This window comes from Drosophila yakuba, chromosome 3L, assembly GCF_016746365.2.
Source record: "Drosophila yakuba strain Tai18E2 chromosome 3L, Prin_Dyak_Tai18E2_2.1, whole genome shotgun sequence".
Classification (NCBI taxonomy): domain Eukaryota; kingdom Metazoa; phylum Arthropoda; class Insecta; order Diptera; family Drosophilidae; genus Drosophila; species Drosophila yakuba.
Genome location: NC_052529.2, coordinates 4353552 through 4376025, shown reverse-complemented (window position 1 = coordinate 4376025; position 22474 = coordinate 4353552). Strand labels below are relative to the sequence as shown.

The 22474-nt window shown below is 39.1% G+C and overlaps 2 protein-coding genes across 19 annotated transcripts in view; both read left to right on the top strand.

Moving 5' to 3' along the window:
* The window catches only part of LOC6532841 (protein nutcracker), a 96521-nt gene that overhangs the window by 46526 nt on the left and 27521 nt on the right, over positions 1-22474 (top strand). For 3 of the 18 annotated variants that reach the window (XM_015194162.3, XM_039373602.2, XM_039373601.2), the window contains exon 2: positions 3472-4304. The exons of 11 other annotated variants lie outside the window; for them this stretch is intronic. In XM_015194162.3, the coding sequence (XP_015049648.1) occupies positions 4268-4304 (37 nt within the window). In that variant the 5' untranslated portion in view covers positions 3472-4267. Of the gene's footprint in view, positions 1-3471; positions 4305-17590; positions 18348-20378; positions 22212-22474 lie in introns of those variants that run through there. 4 more of the 18 variants (XM_002093542.4, XM_039373598.2, XM_039373600.2 and 1 more) reach the window with 3 other exon arrangements.
* Positions 7551-10321, top strand: LOC6532842 (sodium channel protein Nach). Its single transcript, XM_002093543.3, has 3 exons — positions 7551-9754; positions 9819-10001; positions 10069-10321. The coding sequence occupies exons 1-3, from the start codon at positions 8788-8790 to the stop codon at positions 10185-10187; spliced, it is 1269 nt and encodes a 422-aa protein (XP_002093579.2). The 5' UTR covers positions 7551-8787; the 3' UTR covers positions 10188-10321.

The window sequence follows — 22474 nt, the reverse complement described above, 5'->3', positions numbered from 1 at the left end:
CTGAAGGAGATAAGGGTATATTGAACTGCCAGCGAATAGATATTGAGTCAACAAAGGAAGATATATCTATATATATATATATAAATATAATATAATATAAAAAGGGAGTATATGTGATAGAGTTGAATTTGTATAGACAACAATGTATATATCTATGTTACAATAAAATTAACATATAGGAAAAATTTTAGTTTTCGCATTGCTTTAAAAACTCAAGTATTTCCTATTTGGTTTAGGTGCTAAACATATTTATAACATGAAAACTGATAAATTGTCTGCTTAAATATTTGCGCAACGAGCAGCAAGAAAAACAAGTGAAATCGCTTAAGAGTGAGAGAGACACAAATTATGATACAATGTTTGCTAAGTAAAGCAGATATAAAATTTATGATAAAATATTTGCTTAGCCAGCGGTATACAATTTATTGTATAATATTTGCCTTTGCCATTCCCACCAATCAACGCATTTTAATCTAATAAAGATGCCATTCTTGTTGAGCTCTTTCCTAAATGGAAATCTCATTAAAGTCGCATAGCGAAAGATAAGCGATATATATATATGTATATGTGAATATATCATCTATGTATAGAGTACACAATACCAAATTGAGTCAGCCAGATAATGCAATTAGTTGGGGCCAATGGGAGTGTGTGGAGCTTTCCACTGTCTTGCCTCAGAAACTCGCGACATTCTTTATCTCCGCAGGTCATTTATATTATTCTCATGCTCGTTTCATTTCTCGAAGATTGCACCAACTTACTCATCAAGGGTGTTTAAGGAATGTTGCGACTGTGATAAGCCATAGAATTCTTGAAAGAGCTCTGTATGTAATCAAAAAGAGCTTGATTAGTTGTTTGTAATCAGTTACCCACTTTACAAGTTGATAAATAAATTCATAACCAAGCGTAAATATAGGCCAAATATTGGATTAACCGCACAATTTAATTTAAATTTTCCAGACTTTCCACCTGTGTGCGGTTTTCTTGCTCTATTTGCTTTGGCATGCCGGCTCATTAGTTGAGGTCACCTGATGAATGAATTCGTTTCAATTTGTTTACCCTCCCAGCGGAGCGGCCACATCTCTCCATTATAATGGAAATGAATGTGGAAAGTCGGCAGCGCTAAATCGATTTTCATTCACGGCTGTGTTTTTTGTTTGCATGCGAATTTAATTTGGCTAATTAAAATCCAGAAAAAAGAAACATCAGGCTACCGAGGGCAAAGTCAATAGCCCAATCGGGGTGACCAAATAGAGTCGTGCTACGCCCATTTCTAAACACCACTCCCCTATTTATTTTCATATAAATTTTTTTTTTCGGTTGCATGTCCGACGCTCGTAATTCCGGCATGTGGATATCCGGTTCCTGTCCTGTCCGCCAGACAACCAACACATGCAAATGACTCAACAGGGTTCGCTTTCTCATTTTTCTCAGCATTTGTTTAGCGCTTTTCCAGCGCTGAATTGGACTTTTCCAGCGACCGGGTGGTCGATCTACTTGGGCCGCGGCTAATTTGTTGTTCAAACTTATATTTCTCAGGATATATACACGAGTATTACGAACGGCTCGACCCTCGAGCTCATTAATTAGGAAATTCTTTGCGCCGTTTTTCCGATTTATTGTTTTCGCATTCCCCAGTGTAAACATATTGCCAAAGGCAGAGCCGAAGAGCAAATGGGCGAAAAGCAAACTGAACAGCACACAAAAATCTTTCAGTTTTTCATTTTTCATTTCGCGTTCATACACTACGAATTTGTGAAGGGTATTGGAACTTTATGAGGGTTTATGTTCTTTTTTAAGTACTTTGTTTACTTAACAGTAAAAATAACACTACAATTGAGTAACATTTGGAAACCAAGCCGAATGCAATCCCTTTTTAAAGAATGTCACCCTTACTGCATTTTCTTTTTATTATAAAAATGGTAGGGTGTTTAAAATTCGTCAGCCCACCTTTGCTATCACTTCCTCCACTTGCTACTCAGCTCGCATTTCGCCATCTTCGCTCCAGCGATGGCAACAATTTCGAGATACATTTTTAAAGGCGCCATAAAAGTCGAATGATGACAATGTCAATGTCTTGCCCCGTTCCCCTCGAAATTGTTCACCTCTGGAAGCGTGGGGCATGTGCTACTGACCTCCAGCCGGGGCCATAAAATCCACACTGTGACAGATGCGGGAGCTGCGGGGAGATGGGAAGAGCGATATGGATATGGAAGAGATATTGGTACTGAATGTGGGCGCCATCAAGTATAATTCTCGCGCGCAAAAAATTCACTTTTATGGTGGCGTATACTTGATGTGGTCGTCCGTTGATTTCCCATGTTTGCTTCGCTGTGCTGCTGTTTGTTCGCTGTGTGTTTAATTATGAACAATTGACGGGCGAGAAATTTGTCTCACTGCAACTTCCGGTATTTTATTTCTCACTTTTTATTTCTGTCTTTTCGCGGTGCTTATTTGTTCCCAGAATTCCCATTGAATAAAGTCCCATTACGCTCAGCTTGAATTCAATTTAAATTGGAATATTCGCTGGCGGATTTTTGATCAATGCAGTCAGAGTTTTTCTTGTATATGAATGTATGTGTATATATTTTTTATTTTTGTTCATTTCTGGCAGCGGCCCGTGCCTGTCGCATTGGCTTTCGGATAATCTTTATCAATTTGGGCCACTGACAGTTTCTCAGCTAGTGTTTTTGTTTGTGTCTGCCTTTATTTATGGACAATGGGCTGCTTGTTTAAGCAAATATGGCCGCAATTCAGGCCAGTGGCTTTCAAGTGGGTAGCATTGCCCATTTGAAGTTCCTACTGAAACTTAAACTGTTTAAACTGTGTGTGAATTTGGTTGTGGGTGTGTTTTTTTGAGTGGCCTGAGTTGGTTGCGTAAAATGTTTTCATTGGGCATTTTTGTAATCGATTAAAATGTGTTTTTATTCGTGTTGTGATAATATGGAAAAGATTATGTGCAAATTAGCACAATTTATGCATGCAACAACATAAATTTAAGAAGATTAATGGATTGCATTACGGGCTTACTTCATTATAAAGATATAGTGTTTAGTAATGCATTCGTGATAGATGCTTAATTATATGCGTTTTGCATTTGTGGTATATACAAATACAATCCAAATTAATAAAGTTATATGTTCATGTTCTTGAAATTTTTTAAATGAATGGAATGAAATCAATGGAATAAAATCAATTACATTGAGTTCACTGGGAATTTAATAACCAATTTGTTCTCGGCACTTTGACGCATTTTGATCTCCCTGCTGAAAATACATTTCCCGAGTAAATGCCCTCTATTGTGAGTCGCTTTCATCATACAGTCATTCCATTTATCAACCCCGAAATATGTTCTCCAAAGCGAAAACCGAAATAAAAGCACAAAAAGCGTTTGCAGCTTCCTTAAATGTATATGATTAATTTCGCATAATTATTAATAACAATTTTAATTGGTTCCTGCTGGCCTGTCAGAGATTCTCTTTTGTGATACTATAAATTAAAATACAACAAACACCAAACCACAACAACTGCACAATCAAGTTAAATAAATTATAAAATGCAAACGCACAACTGAAAAAAGAGCAACAAAAAATAAAAATTAACAGCAACGAGTGAAATCATCGAGAATGGGCACATTTTCCACAATCATCGCAAAGAGATAATTTCGAGAGCAAAGCGTCAAATAAGGAAAAGCAATCAGAGAGGCAAGACAAAAAAGCAAGTCAACATAAGAAACCCAAACCAATTTTAAGTGATAATCAATATAAAAAGCAAAAACGTCAAGCGAAATCAAATCGAAAGGCTTTATTAGCTATAGACAACAACACCAATCAACAACAAAACACCAATCAACAACTAGCATATGTGATAAAGTCAAGTGTAACTCAAGGCTATTGTGTGCTTGTGTTAATAATGATGTACGGTGTGCAATAATAAATAAAAGTTTCACGGGGCTTATTGCATAAATTCCCGTTAACCGTTAAGAGTGATAAGACCCGACGCTAAGGTCCCATAAACCCAGATTGCGTGCTAAATAATACATGGCCGAGAAGGCAGAGAGCGGCGAAAGATTAAGTGTATTCCCATAACTGCCATTTTCAACAACACACTTTTCCCGATGTCGTTCACTTTCCCAAGACCCGAACCTCAACAACACCAACTAAATCACCAATAACAACTACTTCAACAACCTTTTCAAAATCGAAGGATAAGAAGTTAATTGAGAGACAAGCGAATCAGCTTGAAGGGCGACATCAAAGCCACGCTGATGATGGGCTACATCATGGGTTGTGCTTGTTTCAAAGGTAGGAAAAAATCCTGTTTAAATACGAAACTGCATACACTGGAAAACAATGTTAAGCCTTATGCAATAAAAAAACATTTAAACGTCATTTAAAACCACAAAAATGGTCAATCCCTAATTGATTGTAGAGTTTAGATACTTATTAAAAATATTAATATTATTTTTGTTATTATTTGCCATTGGAAATCGACATAAGAATGTAAATTGAGTGCCAAAGGAATGCAAAGTAGCTTTTTAGAATTTTGATACCTATAAATAAGTTGTTGAACTTCATGTAACACGAAAGAGTTTACCTCAATTAACTCTATCATCTGGGAAAGTTATACAAAATATTTTTTCCTTGCTTTAAAGTTGAAAAGAAGAGTTATGAAAAGTTCTAGACTAATTTAAAGGAAAGTTTTAAAAGAGTTTTGTGTTAACTGTCAGATCCGCTTGCCACAAAATGCCGCTCAACCGTCAATCGTCAACCTGTCACCGCCCACAAGTTTCCCACCTTACTCGTTCGGTTTTCCTTCCGCTCATTAGGCGCCTCTCAAAGGAAACGAAAAATCCCAGGCGGAAAAAAAAGGAATCGCAGCTTGAGGCTTTTCCTATTTTGTCACGCTTTTTCGGCTCTTCTCGCATCCTGCTGCACACGCAGTTTCGCATTTTTCTATGCAACGTCACCGACGACGTCACAAAAGCAGAAATGAGAGCCTGCGCTCTGCATCCTGCGCGCTCTTTATCCTTTTTGTGCTCACTCTCTCTCTCTCTGTTAAGCTTTACGTTTGTAACATTCACTTAACATCAATTTATAACATTTTTATAGCAACCCGATTATTTTGACCTTTTTTTTTTTTTGTGAAATTTCGCTTGTCCTTTTTCCGTGTACTTTTTTTGTTTTTGTCTGCTTTTTATGGTTTTCTATCGGATTTGGCTACTTTTTGTTGGGTTTGTGTGTAAATTACACGATTGCCATTTTGAGTGCAATGTGATTTTGATGTTTCCTTTTGCAGTTTCCTTGTTGTTTTCACTTCTAGGTGCATGTTTGCGGACTTTTAGGGTCCTTGAGTTTGTTTATCTGGTTAGATTGGGATATGAAAGGTATAGAAGGTAAACGAGGCGGTGGCTTCATTTGTTTAAAGGTTAAGTGCACTTCTTTGGTTACCTCTGTGGTTATTCCATTTGCCCTGAAAGTCAGTCAAGCTTCATTTCTTTGGTGGAACTTGATGTTAGTTAGCGACATAAATAATCTTAGTAGAAACATGTGTATTTGAAACAATTAAAACAATTTAAATACCATATATCATAAGCTCTTGAAGGCCTTTTCATTTTACTCTGTCATTATGAAAAGGCCATAAATACTTGCCACTTCCTTATGCGTGCCTGAATATTTGGTGTATTTGTACTTTATTTTTAACACCTGGAATTTGAGATTCCCTGTGAATGGTTGGCATTTTCGAAGCATCTTGTTTGGTACATTTCCTGCGACCTGCGAAGGCAGAGAATGTCTTTGGGCACTTGGCAGTCTCCTTTTGGCTCCTGGTGCCCCCTTTTAACCACCACTTTCTCCACCTTTAGCGCTGTGGATTCTCCCCTTAAGCTGTGCCTTGCTTTTGCATTCCATAAACCACAAAGTATGAGTAAGCACTTAACCCTTTCGTTGCACGCCGCTTTCTCTTACCCCTTTCTCCGCTCTCTCTCTCTCCTTTTCACTCTTTTGCTCTCTTGCATTCCCGACACGCATTGCTAGTCTAACCTTTCACATTTATGCGTTGCACACGCCCATTTGCCGCCCCCTTTTGCTGTTCCAGTTAGTTTTATTCAATTCTTGCGCTATTTTTACAGATGCAATTTTACAGCGGAAGCGAGGAAATCGAGACAACCATGGAGAAAGTTGGAGAAAGGGGTGCGCAATGGGTTCGATGGGGTTTAAATGTGTGTGTGTGTGTGTGTGAGCGGAGAAAGGAGGCTGCCTAAGTGCTTCGCCCATTAAAGTATGCAATCATTTTGCGGTTAGTTGCCCTTGCCTTCCTCCTGCCCCTTGAACCCCTGCACCCTGCACCCTTCACCAGCACTTTTATCATTTCCACTTTCCACCTTTCTTTCCACTTTCCCTACCCCTTTTGCCCTTTAGCAATTTTCGTGCCTTCGCAGCTGCATAAATTTCGCCTCCGGCATTCGCTCTTAACCAATTTGCTAATCGCTTCTAAGGTCGCCACTTTCTTGGCAGCATTAAACATTTTTATGGTGTTTTCGCAGTATTTAACAAGTTTATTATTTAGTTAAGACAGCTAATTCTGTAATGCTTGGTTAATATAATATTAATTCCAATTAATAGTAAACTAGTCTTGAACTTTTCAAAGACAAAATATTTAAACAAGAGAGAACGCTACAGTCGAGTTCCCCGACTATATGATACCCGTTACTCAGCTTGTGGAAGTGCGAAGGAGGTCTTCAACACTGACAGTTTTTGGCGGTTTGTGGGCGTTGAGTGGGCGTGGCAAAAAGTTTTTTGGCAAATCGATAGAAATTTACAACACCAATACAGAAATGAAAAAATATTAAAACATTTTTCAAAAGTGTGGGCGTGGCAGCTTTGGGCGGTTTGTGGGCGTTAGAGTGGGCGTGGCAAAAAGTTTTTTGACAAGTCGATACAAATTTACAACACCAATACAGAAATGAAAAAATATTAAAACATTTTTCAAAAGTGTGGGCGTGGCAGCTTTGGGCGGTTTGTGGGCGTTAGAGTGGGCGTGGCAAAAAGTTTTTTGACAAATCGATACAAATTTACAACACCAATACAGAAATGAAAAAATATTAAAACATTTTTCAAAAGTGTGGGCGTGGCAGCTTTGGGCGGTTTGTGGGCGTTAGAGTGGGCGTGGCAAAAAGTTTTTTGACAAATCGATACAAATTTACAACACCAATACAGAAATGAAAAAATATTAAAACATTTTTCAAAAGTGTGGGCGTGGCAGTTTTGGGCGGTTTGTGGGCGTTAGAGTGGGCGTGGCAGCATGATTCGACAAACTTGCGCTGCGTCTATGTCCCTGGAGTCTGTATGCTTAGTCTCAACTTTCTAGCTTTTGTAGTTCCTGAGATCTCGACGTTCATACGGACAGACAGACGGACGGACAGACGGACAGACGGACAGACGGACGGACAGACGGACATGGCCAAATCGACTCGGCTATTGATCCTGATCAAGAATATATATACTTTATATGGTCGGAAACGCTTCCTTCTGCCTGTTACATACTTTTCAACGAATCTAGTATACCCTTTTACTCTACGAGTAACGGGTATAATAAAAAACGCATTTTATCTTTGACATTTTGTGCCATATGTTTCGGTTTGCCTCTTCTGTGGGCCAAGTTCATTCATAAACAAATTAGAGAAAATTCGTCTGGCCCGTTTTCTTCTTCTTTCAAGTCTTGGCCCCCACAATTAAATCGAAAACACAACGTTCCCACCTTCCACATCTCTACCCCTCCGATCCTGGAGAGAAAACCCGTAGAAGCTACGTATAAATAAATAAATAAACAAGCGTTTAATTGAACCGGAAATTATTGTGTGTGGGTTGTTTGAATGCTTCTTCTTCTTCTCTATCCCGCACATATGTGTGTTGAAGTGCATTAGTGTGTGTGAGTGTGCGTCTTATTGGAATTTGTTCACTTTTATTTAGTTTTATCCCACAGATGTTGTTGTTTGTTCGCATTGCGTTCTAGCTCTCCAACTTGTTTGCCCAGTTGGTTTATCGTGGTGGGAAAGAGAGGGGTGTACGGGGAGCGAAAGAGAAGGAGACATGTGTGATGGAGAAGACTTCTTGCTTTCGGGCAACAAAAACATATATACTTTTCTGATTAGTTCTATTCTCAGTTATGGTAACAAGTGCCAGAGATTTAAGCTGACATTCGAGTATGCAGTAAAGTTTTTGGAATACTTAATACTTTCACTTAAAGAAGATTTAAAACTTTTTCTATAATTTATAAGACTCTGAGAACAGTTGCCATTTTAAGCAAATCATGAAGTTACCTAACATACTTGGCCGATTATTCACTAAATAAACATCTAAAGAGCTTTACAGAGAATTTAGCAATCATCGTTTACATTGGAAATTGGGATTCCCCAACTGAATCCCATTAACCCTTCAACTCATCACATTAGCGTGATATTTTCAATTTCCTTGTGTGGGTGTGTATCTGTTCTTGCACGTATCTGTGTGTGTGTGTTTCGTGTATCTTGCAACACATTGTAGTAAATTATACTTGACAGTCGTTGCATGTTCGACTTGCGATACTCGACAGTTTCCATTTCCATTAATGGCTACTCAGCCACGCCCCCCACTTGTTGAATTAAATATAATTTGATGTTATTTATTTGGCTGGAGAAATTAGAGTAGATATCTTCACTGGATAATCTGGTATCTCAACACCATAATTACCCAGTGAAAGGGCATAAAATATCCTGTAGACATCGAAGGACACATCAGTACCGCCAAAATGTCCCGCTTTGTGACAGCTTTCAATAAGACGGTTGTAGAATATTTTCGAAAAACAAGTCTCAACGGCTTTGGTCTGCTCTACTTTATAAGAAAACGCAGAATGCAAAGAATCTTCTGGTTTTTGTTTATTAGTTTTGGCATACTTTTCGCTAGTTATGCAGTGTTCTCGATGATTCTGGAATTTCTCAGCTATTCAACAATTACAGATCTCTCGGAATTAAAGGTTTTGGAAGAGGAAATGATTTTTCCTGAGCTAAAAATATGTAGTGGTTATAAATTTAGTCGGAGGAATATGTTAGCTTTTGCTCTGGATTTAGTAAATTCCCACAACAAATCGCAGGATTACTGGCTAAACAAATTGTCATTGCTGTCTGGATACTTCGATCCCTTGTCTGTAAGAGAAGAGGATGTTTATGACATAAATTCTGTACTCGATATGAAGAATATATCCTCAATTTTACTCGGCCTAACACCAGCATGTGAATCTTTAATACTCAAGTGTAAAGTGAATAATATTTCTACTTATTGCTCGCAACTATTTAAATTAAAACCTTATAAGGAGGGAAATTGTTGTGCTTTAAGAAAGAGTAATCTAACTGGAGAGCTCTCACTTTTTGTGGATTCCTCACAAGTAGATGAATATCCTTTAAATGGTAATTTTCCTGGCCTCAGCTTACATGTTCCAAGTTGGCAGGGTAGAATTAGTATTAACCCTGGCGAAATAGCAGCTGTGGAAATAGAAGTTATGGAACTTCAGGGAAATGCTCAACTAAACGAGTTTGCCGTAGAGAAGCGAGGTTGTTATTTTTCTCAAGAGGGTGAAAGTAGGGAAAAGTGCCTGCATGAGTGTAGAATAAAAGCCACGCTAATTAATTGCCAGTGTGCGTCATATCCATTCGAGTTTAGTACGCAAAAGTTTAAGCATTGCACTTTGGAGAACATAACATGTTTGCAGTTGGTAGAAAGTGAGTTTTGAATTTCATATATGTAATTCCTTAAAGGTAATTAATTCTTATTGAACAAACCCAGGAAACTGGTCACCAGCTCAGTGTCCGCAATGTTTGCCGCTCTGCAATCAAATGTTTTACAGGTTGAACAAACAAATCCTTGGGCATTTGCATCCTTGGAGAAGTGAGTTGACTTTCAAATTTAAAATGCCACGTCGACAGCTGTACAAAACAAACATACTCTATCATTGGTATCAAATGCTGTGTAAGTTTGCTCAACGCTTAACCGAAATGCACTTGCACAAATTGTATGTATTTATCTTAAACAAAAGCAAACGTTGGCGGCGTTCTGGGCATTTGCATTGGCTGCTCCTTCATCAGTGGCTTCGAGTTGATCTACTTTCTGGTCTTTCGCCTGTGGTCCAACTATCATCGACAGTCCGAGATTTAATTAAGTCAAATGTTACACATACGCCGTGTGGGCAAATTTGTTGCGATTTATCTCGTTGACAACGTGCCAGCGACAGGGTCGCATTAATCTTGATGACTTGAATTGTAACTGAGGCGAAATAAACGAGTGAAAAAGAAACCCCTTTCCCCCCCCCACCCAATGAAGGGTGGCACTTGGGGGCTGGTTTTTGTGGGCGGGGCTTAGCTGGTGTGTGCCGATCATCAAGGTTAAGTGGTCTGCTGAGCCTCTTTTCATCGTCTCAGCTTGTTCGCCTTTCGTCGCCTGGGGGGCCACTTGATGACTACTGAACGGCAACAAAAAGATGTCTCTTCTTGTGTATATAAACTGGAAAAAAATGCTAACACATTTAAATGATTTCTGAAACTTAGAAAAAGACGTATTGCCAGAAATGGTTATTTAAAACATATTATTATAGTAAGCCATATGGAGCAATACAGTTCTTGAGGTGCTCAATAGTGTGCCACTCTTAATTTGAAATAAAATATTACTTTCACCCTTTTTCTCTCAGTGCATTGTGTGTGAGTGTGAATACCTTTCCTAAGTGCACTTCAGCGTGCGTTTTACTGTATTGATTTTTTCTCAACCGACTTGTCAACTTTTGAATAATAAAATTCTTGTTTCTTTCATTGCAGGTGAGTTTTCCCAAGAAAATTGTGTCCAGGTTTTCAATAGCGTAAGTTTCACTAAGTTTAAGATTTGAATTTTCCAAAAACTTAGTTAACAGCACATGTTAATAAGCTGCAAAGTAACAGGTAAAAGCTTTAAAAGCTTCATAGAGTGGGAAAATCAGCTAAGGGCCATTTTGTTGGAAAAGCTTGATGGAAAGCTTTTACTTTGGGGTCGTCGGCTCTGTTTAATAAAGTGTAATTTTTGATGGCGCCCCGTCGCTTATCACAAATCATGTTCAATCAATTGAAATTTAAGATGGAGCACTCTGAATCCTAGAATGGCTAAAAATTCAAGCCATGAATTTTAAAAAAAATCTGGGACTAAGAAAAATGCAATCTAAGCATGCAGTAAAATCTAGAAGCCGCACACCCATTTAATAGCCTTCTGGGGGCAAAGAAAAACAGAACGTGATCAAGGCGAACGTCTCCATTAATTTAAAAACCGCCAAGTTATCAGGGCAGCGTCATGGTCCTAAGTGATTTCCCCAGCTTCGTTGATTTACGGGGAAAAAAGTAGCAACGGATATCTGCTGCTCTATATTACACACATAGAGCCACTAAGCGCAAGGACATGCGATGCCATGTCCTTCACCTTCCCCATCGCCTCCCAAAAAGGAAAGGAAAAAATTTATACATAAATATCTCCGAGCGAAGGAACCTTCGGAATTCCTTTTAAAGTATTCCGTATACGGTGGCGGCGGCGGCTTGCCCTGACATTATTATTTTTTATTTTTACTTTCTTTTTTTTTTTTTTTTTTTTTACCAACTGATGAGTCGCTGATCAAAGGCATTCCCGACTGGCTTTTCCGGCCAAGAGTTTCGGGGGAAAATTCAATTCGTGGCACTTAATGTGTCACATTACAGTCACTTCGAGTAGTTCGATGTAGCTGGAACTAATTTGGGATATTTGAGTTAAAAAGGGGATGTTTTAAAACATATATGTATATTCCAATTTCAAGGGGGCCACATAGATTATTGATTCTTTCTGGCTTACTAATGGGCATCAAGTTCTCAAGAATTGACTTAAAGCATTAGCATTACCAAACAATAAGTAATAAAGCAACTGACTTTCATTTTACTAAGAAAAAAGATAACTCGAATGAAGAATTAAGCTTGAGATTAATAATTTACGGTGTGAAAAACTTGCTTAATTTCTTGAAAAGTGGCCATTGTTACCATTAGCAGCATGTGCAAGCGATTTTCCAGAGGTCTGTGCGTTTGGGCGAACGAACAAAAGTTTTCGTTGCCAACTTGAAATGAAATTGGTTCAAATTAAACATTTCAAACAGCTTAAACTTGTCCCTCAAATTGCCGGCCATTGTTCGACGCTCGACAAACTCCGATCGGATGTGGGCCCAAGGACATTTAGGCATACCTAAACACAGTCGTCTTCCTTCCCCCTTTTTTTTTACTCAACAGAATCTGAATCCTGCATCTACGTGGACTGCCTTATTTGCATAATTCTAATATGGAACATTTTTGGCCAGCAGCTCCCTCAACTGTCCACCTACACACACACACTCTCACACACACACACTCGCACACACACGTGCACACGCACACATCCTGTGCTGGGAGATTTGCATAAATAAAAGCGTAGTTGGGCCTCCATGTCGTCCTTGTCAACGTAAATTACGGCCATTTGATTTAGGCAATTACAACGCATTTTTGTGCAACAATTTTCCGTAGACTAGCCAACTTTCCTGCTGGTTTCCCCCCCCCGGCATGATTTATATATTCCTATTTTCCTGGAAGGACAATTTCAATTTAAGCTGCACTCACTCAGCTTCGACATGTTGTGTTGGCCCAAGTTAATTATGGGCTTATCCTTGGACTTGTCTGCAGTCGAGTATATTTATTGTCGCTGTCGTCTGTCTGCAGGATTTCCTCTGTGATTCTTTCGCTTTTGTTCGCCATTGTTCGCGAATATTTTCCTGCAACCGAGTCGCAGCAATTTGGCACTGTTCCCAAAAACAAAAAAGGTAGACGACCTTGGCCATGAGAAGGACAGGACTTTCTATTTATCTATTTAGCGAAGCCAAGTTGCCGACTTGTTTTTCGGTCTATTTGCATTTTGCGGGCGAACGAAATGAGAACGAAAATGATTATCATTTGTTTTCGTTAAGTTGGCTAAAACCAAACTGTCCAGAGCCAACAAGTTGTGGCAGCTCATAAAAATGAATTACGTGCGACGGTCCCAAGGATTCTGTAGTTTATCTAAGCCATGCCTCCACTGCCTTTTCTTGGATATTTCCCAGATTTCCTGGGATCAGCTTAGCGTAGGGGCTTTAAAGATACATATGTGACAGTTTTTGTTGTGGTTTATAGGAATGCGAATTGAATTTGCTTCAGCAAATTTATGTATGACTAAACTCGCATATTAAAAGCCACCTAGAATGGGTTTCGCATTAAATGTATTTACATATTTTCCTCATCAATTTATACTGCTGCGGAAGTTGAAACTTGGCCATAATATAAATAAATATACTACTAAATATATAACTAACTATAAATAATAAAACTATAATAAAAAGCAAGCGGATACGTTTATTACAGCCCGAAAAATTGTATAAATATCATTTAATCCTGACTAATAGTCTCTCATTATTTTGCAAATGAAATATGCCAAAGTAGCTTGCAAATTTCAAATGCTCCTTGGGCTAACGACTTGAAACGCTGCGTTCCATTACGAAAAATAATTCATAATAATTTGTATCGATTTTGCTGAAGAGCTCTTCCCGATTTGTTCCCTAACGACGTTTTTTTGCCTGCATAAATGCGTCCTTTGCGATTTACATGATTTCCTCTGCCGACTTTCCAATCCGCTTTTCCACATTTCCGCATTTTCCCCCCGTCCATGGTGTCTTATGCAAATGCTTTCGTTGGACGAGTCCTCTCAATCGAGGAGGGATTCCTGTCCGCCCGTCCTGTCCGTTCAATCAAAGTTGACATTGCCTGGCGGGAACATCCTGGATCCAGGACTTGCCAGGACTCAGGACTCATCCCTGCCATTGTCATTTGGTTTGTCGAGTGTGTGGGCGCTTTAAAGCGATTTTATTTATGCAGCGGCATGTGCTCACTGAGCTGAGTTCTTAACCGAGTTTGGCATGCAAATTTTGCACGTGCCTCCATCCTTGTGTGCATTTAATTATTAAAATTTAATTTGGCCAATTCTCTTCGGTTTCCTCGGCCGCTGTTTTCAACCCCAAAATCAAGCTGTGCAAGAAACTACTATAAAATCGGGGACACTGCTCCACTTGCTTTTGTCTACCGAGCAAACAACCTGTTTGCATCCTCGAAAGAAAAAAGAAAATCTAAATTATGGACCGAAATAGTTTTTTTCTGGTTTTTTTGAGCAGAATGGCACATCATTGTTATTCCTGTTGCTCTTCTCCGTTGGCGGATAAATTTTTGATAACTTGCGTCACTCGCATTTTTAATGCAAAAGGGAGCATTTTCACTTTCGAAAGAGAGCGTGGGAAAATTTTAAGAGAGCCAAAAGCTTTTCGATTTTCCCAGCACGTGCCGTTTTGTCGGCAAAAAGCGAATTCAAGTTCAAGTCACACAACATTGAAAGCCAAGTTCACAGGCTCCAAGGCTCCCTCGTCCTCTCTCTTTCTATTCGTGTCATGCTCTCTCTTTCCCCGACGCTGACTATGTATTTTTGTGATTATGTAAGCAATTTCTCGGCTGCGTTCTGCTATTTGTCCTTTATTTTATTTTTACCTAAATAAATGCACAAAGTTGTAAATATTTTTACAAAATCTAATTTTTTTACAGAAGGTTTTAATAAATTACAAAAAAAAAGGCATTTTTGCATAGTCCATCTGTTGAATAGTTTAAAGTTATTCCTATGAGAAAACCTTTAAGCATTTTTCAGTATAGAAGGCATACTTTGGCAATCCAAAAGAATGATCTTAAAGCCGAGTTAAGCCACTTTTTTTTTTTGTTTTGGCCAACAGTTGTTTATCTTCGTTGTTTTGTTTGCGGCCCAAAAATTTCAATTGCATTTTCTACTATTTATTTTTCATTTTCCTTGGCATTTTGCTCGATGCTGGCAGCCGTCCTTTTTGTGATTCCTCACCAGATATCTGTTGTTTGTTGTGTTTTTCCTTTTGGCCTTCTTTTGGCCGCTTTTCCCCCTTCATTTCCCCTCTTGCCATTGAGCACAACAAAGCGGAAGGACGCCCGCCGCCATAGTTGCCCCATCTCTTTCGTTGTTCCAGCTGGCTGTCTCTTTCGGCCCACCTCTACCCGTCCCTTTCCCCGTTCTTGGCATTCATTGCGTGGCTGTCTCACATATCTTAGCTTCTAAAGCATCTATTGCTTGCTTGGTTGTAGCATCCATAAACTCGTGTCAACTTGTGTTTTCTATACTAACTAGTTGACATTGGTTTGATATGCTCCATATTTCTGCGATCTGAGGCGAAGCCTTCTCCTTGTTGCGCATTCGAGATGAAGTCGGATTTTCGCCTCCAGGGACCTTCGACGTGGTCCTGGCCTTGATTAGCTTTCGGTTTCGCCCTGGAGATTCTGGGAATTTCAATTCAAATCATTCTGGCACTGGTTTATATTTAGACCCAATGTTTAACCTTGTGGGCACGGGCGCAGGCACACTTCCTTTTCGGTGTGTCACTATTGTGGATTGTGGGTTTTTGCTGCTCCTCATAGTCAGATGACAATGATGGAGCCTGGCATTGATGGTGAAAGGACCAAAAGGACAGGGACAAGCAGAAGGACACTGCCAAGGACGCGGCAGGAAACGAGAATGGCGGCACTCAGTGGCATCGAGTTATTACATTGAAGTGTTTGCTCATCAACACGAAAGTTATCTCTGCCTCACTTTTCCGCAACTTCAATGGTTTCCTGTTGAATCAGCCCACGAATGAAATGCACCTGATAGAAAAATAAATCTCTGAAAATGATTTAAATCCCACAATTAACATCTGAAAAGGATTTAAATCCCACAATTAACATCTGAAAAGGATTTAAATCCAGTATTCATTTAAAAAGGTAATGGAAATTAGCGAACATCTTCACATGGTACATCATTTTGTTAGGATTGTTTGGTAAAGAAAATTATATAATATACTTGTGTATATTTAATTCGACTTTGAATGGTGTCTTTAGTTCTTCATTCAAGGGCATACCCCATAGTTAAGTGTATTTCGTTGCCTGTTAATGACTTGGACTTGGGCTCCTTCAATTTGCTGCTTGTCTACCGCATGCCATTCGGCATTAATTTGCCGCAGCCTTCTGCTTTTCCCGCACTTTCCACTTTCCGGCTCATTTTTGCTCTCTTTTACTTAATTACAATAATTCATCAACTCGTTTTCGTTCTATGGAAATCCAGCCACGCTTCATGTTGATTAAATTTATGTTCCCATTGCTTGCGCCTTTTTCAATAGATGGGGGAAATATACAGGGAGCTAAATGCGGAAATTCTGTTACATTATTTGGCTTAACTTGTGGTTTTGCTTCGGTTGCATGTGCAACAGGCAAATAGCAGCATAAATATATGGCCGTGACCATGGCAACTGCAACTGCAACTGCAGCATTGACGCACACGAAAAACCCCCTCGTTCTGCATTTTCCATTTTCCTTGCTGGCTAGCCGCAAAACTCCTGCCTGATGATTTCAATCAGACTGTGGGCGTGCATTAATGAAGGGGAAAATGGAAAAGGAAGCAGCAGGGAAAATGCGGGGGAAATGGGGGAAAAATGGGGGGAAAATGGGGTGCGGGCAGGACAACAGGCTTCGAGCCGGGGCAACAAACATGGAATAAACAAAACACACGCACACATTGCCAAAATAATAGCCAATGAGAGCGGGAAAGAGAAAATGCAGCGGGAGTAGGAAAAGCGCTTTTCCTGGCCAAGAGAAATTGGCATAGCTTTTCCTGCTCTTACCAAATCAAAGTGCTCAGTGATGCTCGTGTTTTTCTAGCCTTTAAATTAGAAAGTAACATTATAAAACTAGTTTTATACAATGTTTTATTATGTTTCTCTCAAACTTAGTTCTTTACAAAAATATTTAACAAAATCTAGAAGAATAGATATATTTTATTCTTGTGGAAAAAGTTGAAATACACATGTTTCTGTGAATTAATGCAACAAAGTAGTTTAAAATCCCCTAAATCTAACTAATACTCATGAATTACAACCATGATTGTATAACATTATCTCTGTCGTTTCTGAATTTTCAATGAGCCTTAAAAAGTTGTTCATAGTTAGGTAACCGGTATAATGATATATGGCTGTCAGGGTTTTTAGCCAACTTTCTTATTCCATAACTTTTTCATTGGATTATGCAAACACCCATCTAAAAGTGCAGTTTTTATGGCGAAACTTTGTCGCATCGGTTAAATTATGCAGTGGAAAAAGGATTGCAAGGTGTCATTAATAATTGCTTTATGCGACTACAATGTATAATGTAGCTAATTGACAGAGCAACGTGGCCAAGACGCGGCTCTTTTGGCCAACAAAGAGAACTCCGGATGATGGGCATTTGCTGGTGGGTTCAACCACCAGGAAAGCTCTCTCTGCGCCGCTTATCAGTGGGTGATGCTGCTGCTCTGGTGGCTCGAATCTCCGTTCTCGATGCTCGATTCTCGAAATTCTTGGGTGGTTGGACGACGACTTGTGTGGTTTTGGTCGCTGCTCGTCGCTCGTCGCTTTTCGCGCGGCGCTGCGATGTCATGAAAAACATTTGAACGGCTTCCGTGGGCCATCAGTTTGTTGGCAATACTCGAGCCCGTCGGAACTGAAAAGAAAATATAAAAGATTTTCTAAAATATATTCCAAAATTAGAATACAATTCGACAGCACAAATCTCAAATCTCAACAATAATCTCCGACTCACAAGAATAAAAAACAAGAGACACACAACAAATGTTTATCAATACAAAAGCCAAAGAAATTGTGATGTGATACGAGGCGGATAATTAACGCGTCTTTTGAGTTTTTCCCTAATTTCCTTGATACCTTTCTGTTGTTATTTGGGTAATTTTTATGTTCAGCTATTTTCCCATTTTTTTTATGAGCTGCTAAGCGTATTTATTGCCGAGTGTTTTGGTGTGTTTGCGCGCAAAGTTAATTTAAAATTTTTATGCTTTCGCCATTTATGCGCGCCGTTTTTATGTGCCAAGAGAATTCAACAACAAAATCATAAATAAATATTTTTGGCCGCGAATGAAATTGAAAATCGTGAGCATACGGACAGTCGCAAAAATACATATTCATATCTGGCAACTAAGTGGATCCATTCATTTTTGAAATTAAACAAAAAGTGCATTGACATTGCCGCGCTGTCCCACAAAATACAAAGTCAAGGTGTTTTCTTGTTAACTCTTGTTATTGTTGACACTAAATGTTTATGTGCATTTAAATGCGCGTGTGTGAAATGCATTTTATTTAACGAATTTAAACGGAAATATTGCTATTTTTGTGTGTGCTTGCGAAAAACGTAATTTGTAAGATTAAATTAGGTGAACACATGAAAAAGCTGAACCTTTTTTCAATGCTCAATATTAAATGCAATTATTTCAATTGAATGCATACAGTCACTTATGGTCATCATAATATAAATAAATATTGAAATTTAAAATTTGAAAGTAAAGCTCGTTTTTTAAAGTGATAAATAAATTGTATTCAAGCATTTAGCCATTTAAGCTCTTTTCACAGCTTACTGTATCACTGGCATCTTAATTGATTGGTTGAATTTCTGCTAATTGCTGTCTTTATTTCTCTGCCACTATCCACTATTTTAATCCCATCAGCAGAAATAATTCAAACATTTGTAAGCAATTTGCCATATACAAAAGCAATGTATCAACCAAAGACGAAACTAACTTAAGCAAATGATTGAGTATCAGCTTCACAAAAACACACACCAAACCAGCCACGCCCGTTTGAAAAGCTATTATAAGTTTGATTTGCAACTAAGAAAGTAATTGCCGAAAATTTCAATTCGATTGAGACTAAAGTAAACAAAAGAAAAGGCGGCAGCCGAAGACACTCATTCAATTCACATGAGGATTTCCATAGATGGGAAAAGTTTGGCAATTAGAATGAGTAGAAGTTTAGCGGATAGAGAGATAAGAAGGCAGAAGGTCAAAAGTAAATTGAAGTGGAATATGTTGATACACCAACTTTGTCATTATCCAGCAGCCGGCCAATCAAATTATAATTTACTGTCCTTAAGCCCAACTTTTCAGACTTTTAGCTCGCACAACATGCCGTGCACAGGAAAAATAAATGGAAAAGTAAATACGGGTTTTTTCTTTTGCTAAATAATTATAAATTATTTATATATTTTCCAAAATGCCTTGTCCTACCACGTTAAAAGCATTTAAAGATCAACATAATTGTGATTCTATTTCATAATAGAACAGTGTAAATTGTAGTGTATTTTTCGTAAACAGAAAATACGCACCTGAGAGCGAAAGTTGACCCGTGTATCTGCAGGATACATAAATAATAATACCCCGGGTTGGCGAAGGCGGACCAGCTGGGTTAACTGAAGCAAATGGCCATCGATATGGATGCCATTTGCTGAAGTATCCTTGAGGGACTAAACAGAAAGAGAGAAGGATAACTGTGGAGGGGCTAGCTAAGCAGGCTTATTTGCAGGGCTGCCCCTTCGAGTTTTCCACCCCAAACCATTGGGCTTACGTGACTTTTGTGCCATGTTCCATAAGTCTTTCATTTTCTGTGGATCTCAGGGTGCAAGTGAAATTAATGAAGCAGTTCATCCGACACTGAATTGATTGGCTTATTACGCTGGCAACTTGCGTTCAAATAGGAATTGGAATTTCACTTTCGCTTTCTTTTACTTTACTCTCTATCCGCTGTCTTCTTGCTGGCAACGATGATTTTTTTCTATCCATAAGGATAAGTGCTGCGATGACAGGACATTTCTTTCGGCTTGCATGGCTCATTTGTCTCGCTGTTTTCCCCCATTTTGCCACATTTTGCCACATTTCTCCCCAGGAGGAAAACATATGGAGAGCTTCTCATAATTGAATCCCCATCAAACCGCAAATAACATCAAAATTACATTATTTGCTCTCGCCGTTTTGCCCACTCCTTTTTGTTTTCCGTATCCCGACTCTTAATTGCGAAACATTTCCGATATTTCAGTCACGTTCGAGTGCTATCAATATGCCACGTCAATGCCTCAATACTCAATACTGAATACTCAATACCCAATACTGTGCATCAATGGCAACTTTTTGCCATCAGCCTGCCCCAACATTTCGGCTGCCATGCCATTAATTTTTGGCTTTCCTCTTTTTCAAAACACACATTTACATAATACCACAAAGTATATTGGGGTGGATAAACCTCCCCAGTCATTTGTTTGATTAGCAATTTCAATGGGCGTGACAGAAACACTCAGAAGTCGAGAAGACGGAAGAAAAAAAAAAGAAAAGCTCATAAAGAAAGTTCCGCTTGACATAAGAAAAAGATTTCCCATTATTTACATTTAAAATATTTTACAGAAGGGCAGAAATTGAAACTGAAACGGCAGTTACTAAAGCCAAAAACAGATTGTGTTTCCTGAATCAAACTAGAACTACAAAACTAACTTAACTACTAACTACGATTTTAAAAATCTCTATAATTAAACGGTTAACAAAAGCATCAAATTAAAGTCAACTACGCGGGTCGGTTGTTGTTTACAAATACAAATGAAACCATAAGCTATAAACTATATACGTGACAAATATATATTAGTATCTATATACAGACACCCAAAAGACAAGCGTTAAAGAGGCTTTCAAAACTACATTTAATGTGAACTTATTTTAGAACCATAAACCAATAAGCATCGTAAATATATATATACAAAGGCTTCAAGATTGAATTAAATGTGACAAAAGCGAATTAACAATTAGCCAACTGCTCAACCAAGTCAACTAAATAAATATTTGTTAATTACAAAGGCCAAAACCAACAAAAAACAGCAACACTATACAAATAAAAGCAAACAAAGTTACAAAACGCCGCAATTGAAAGCTTCCATTTTAAACAGAAAATAAATATATATAACACACATATAGCTAATATTTTTGCAGTATATATGAACCTATAAAAAGTATATATAAAAAGTTACTATTTTCTATATATTTAATATAAATAATATACAAAGCTTATTCTGTGTGTACGTGTTGAAGACAGAAAACAATACCTTAAATATTAAAGAAAGCAAATAAAAAGAACAACAGAGCAAATTTCAATATAACCACCAAACATTGGACATTCAAGTACAGTATTTATTGGAGACAAAAACAATATTTCAAACTCAATCGAATTGACAATTCACAAATGCTGCAATAAGAAATAAATAAGAATAAAATTAAATATTAGCAAGTGACTGAGAAAGAAATTTAGAGAACATTACTCCACTTTGGTCAGACAAATGCTGCAGTACCAGCAACAGCAACCGCAACAGCAACAACAGCAGCAGCAACAGCTACTGCAACAGGAGCAACACCAGCAACTGCAACAGCAACAGCATCAGCAACAGCATCAGCAGCTACTGCAGCAACAGCTGCCACAGCAGCGACGGCAAACGTACAAGGAGTACTTGCAGCAACATCAGCAGCAAAAGCAACAGCTGCAGCAACAGCAACAGAACAACCAGCAACTGCGCATCTTCCGCGTCCACTACATCCGCCTGAATTCCAAGGACGGCGTACCGTCCCTCAACCAGCAGGTCAATGGCTATCCCAACGGCTCACCGAATGGCTCCAAAATGAAGACCATAGCGCCGAACATCCGCCGACGGCGGCGGTGCGATAAACACCACTTGGAGCTCTACTGCAATGAGACCACCACACCGCCCACAAGTGTGCCCACCAACACCAGTGGCTCCAGCGGCACCACCAGCACCGGCATCAGCACCAGCAGTAATCAGTTGAAGCCCGGCGGCCTGAGGATACGGGAATGCATTACAGCGCCCAGTACGGCGGCCAGTTCGCCGGTGGATGAGCACATGTGCATTCCGGCACCGCCCATCACACCGCCGCCAGCCTTCCTCACCGAGGGCTACAAACGGTCCAGCACATCGGTGTCCACCTCGGCTTTGCCCAGTGCCACCAGCAGCAGTCGGGAGACCCAAACCCAAACCCAAACCCAGACGCAGAGCCAAAACCCGACACACAACCAGAATCACATGCAGTGTCTGAAACCGAACCTGATACGCCAGCAGAAGCCATTTCCCGTAGTTGCCAAGCCACTGGGGCCGCAGAAGCCCAGGACGACGGCCACCATTGCGGTCACGTTGAACAGCGGCTCCAACAAGCCACGTGCCACGGTCAAGAGGAGTTTAGGTGAGCCACTACACTTGCAAAAAATGTGCAAGCTAATAATAATAAAGTGGGCAATTTCATTTAAAGAGTATATGTACTACCAATTTGAAGTTCAAAGTGCTGCCAATAAACTTTTTCTAAGGTATAAACTTATAAAAGCCACAGATCTGATCAGATTCTTGGGTATATCAGTCAAGAAACTTGCTTGGCTTCATTTTAATATCGACATTTCTCCCTCTGCTGACGTTGGTCAGCAGGAGAAGGGATCGTCTTGAATTCCCAAA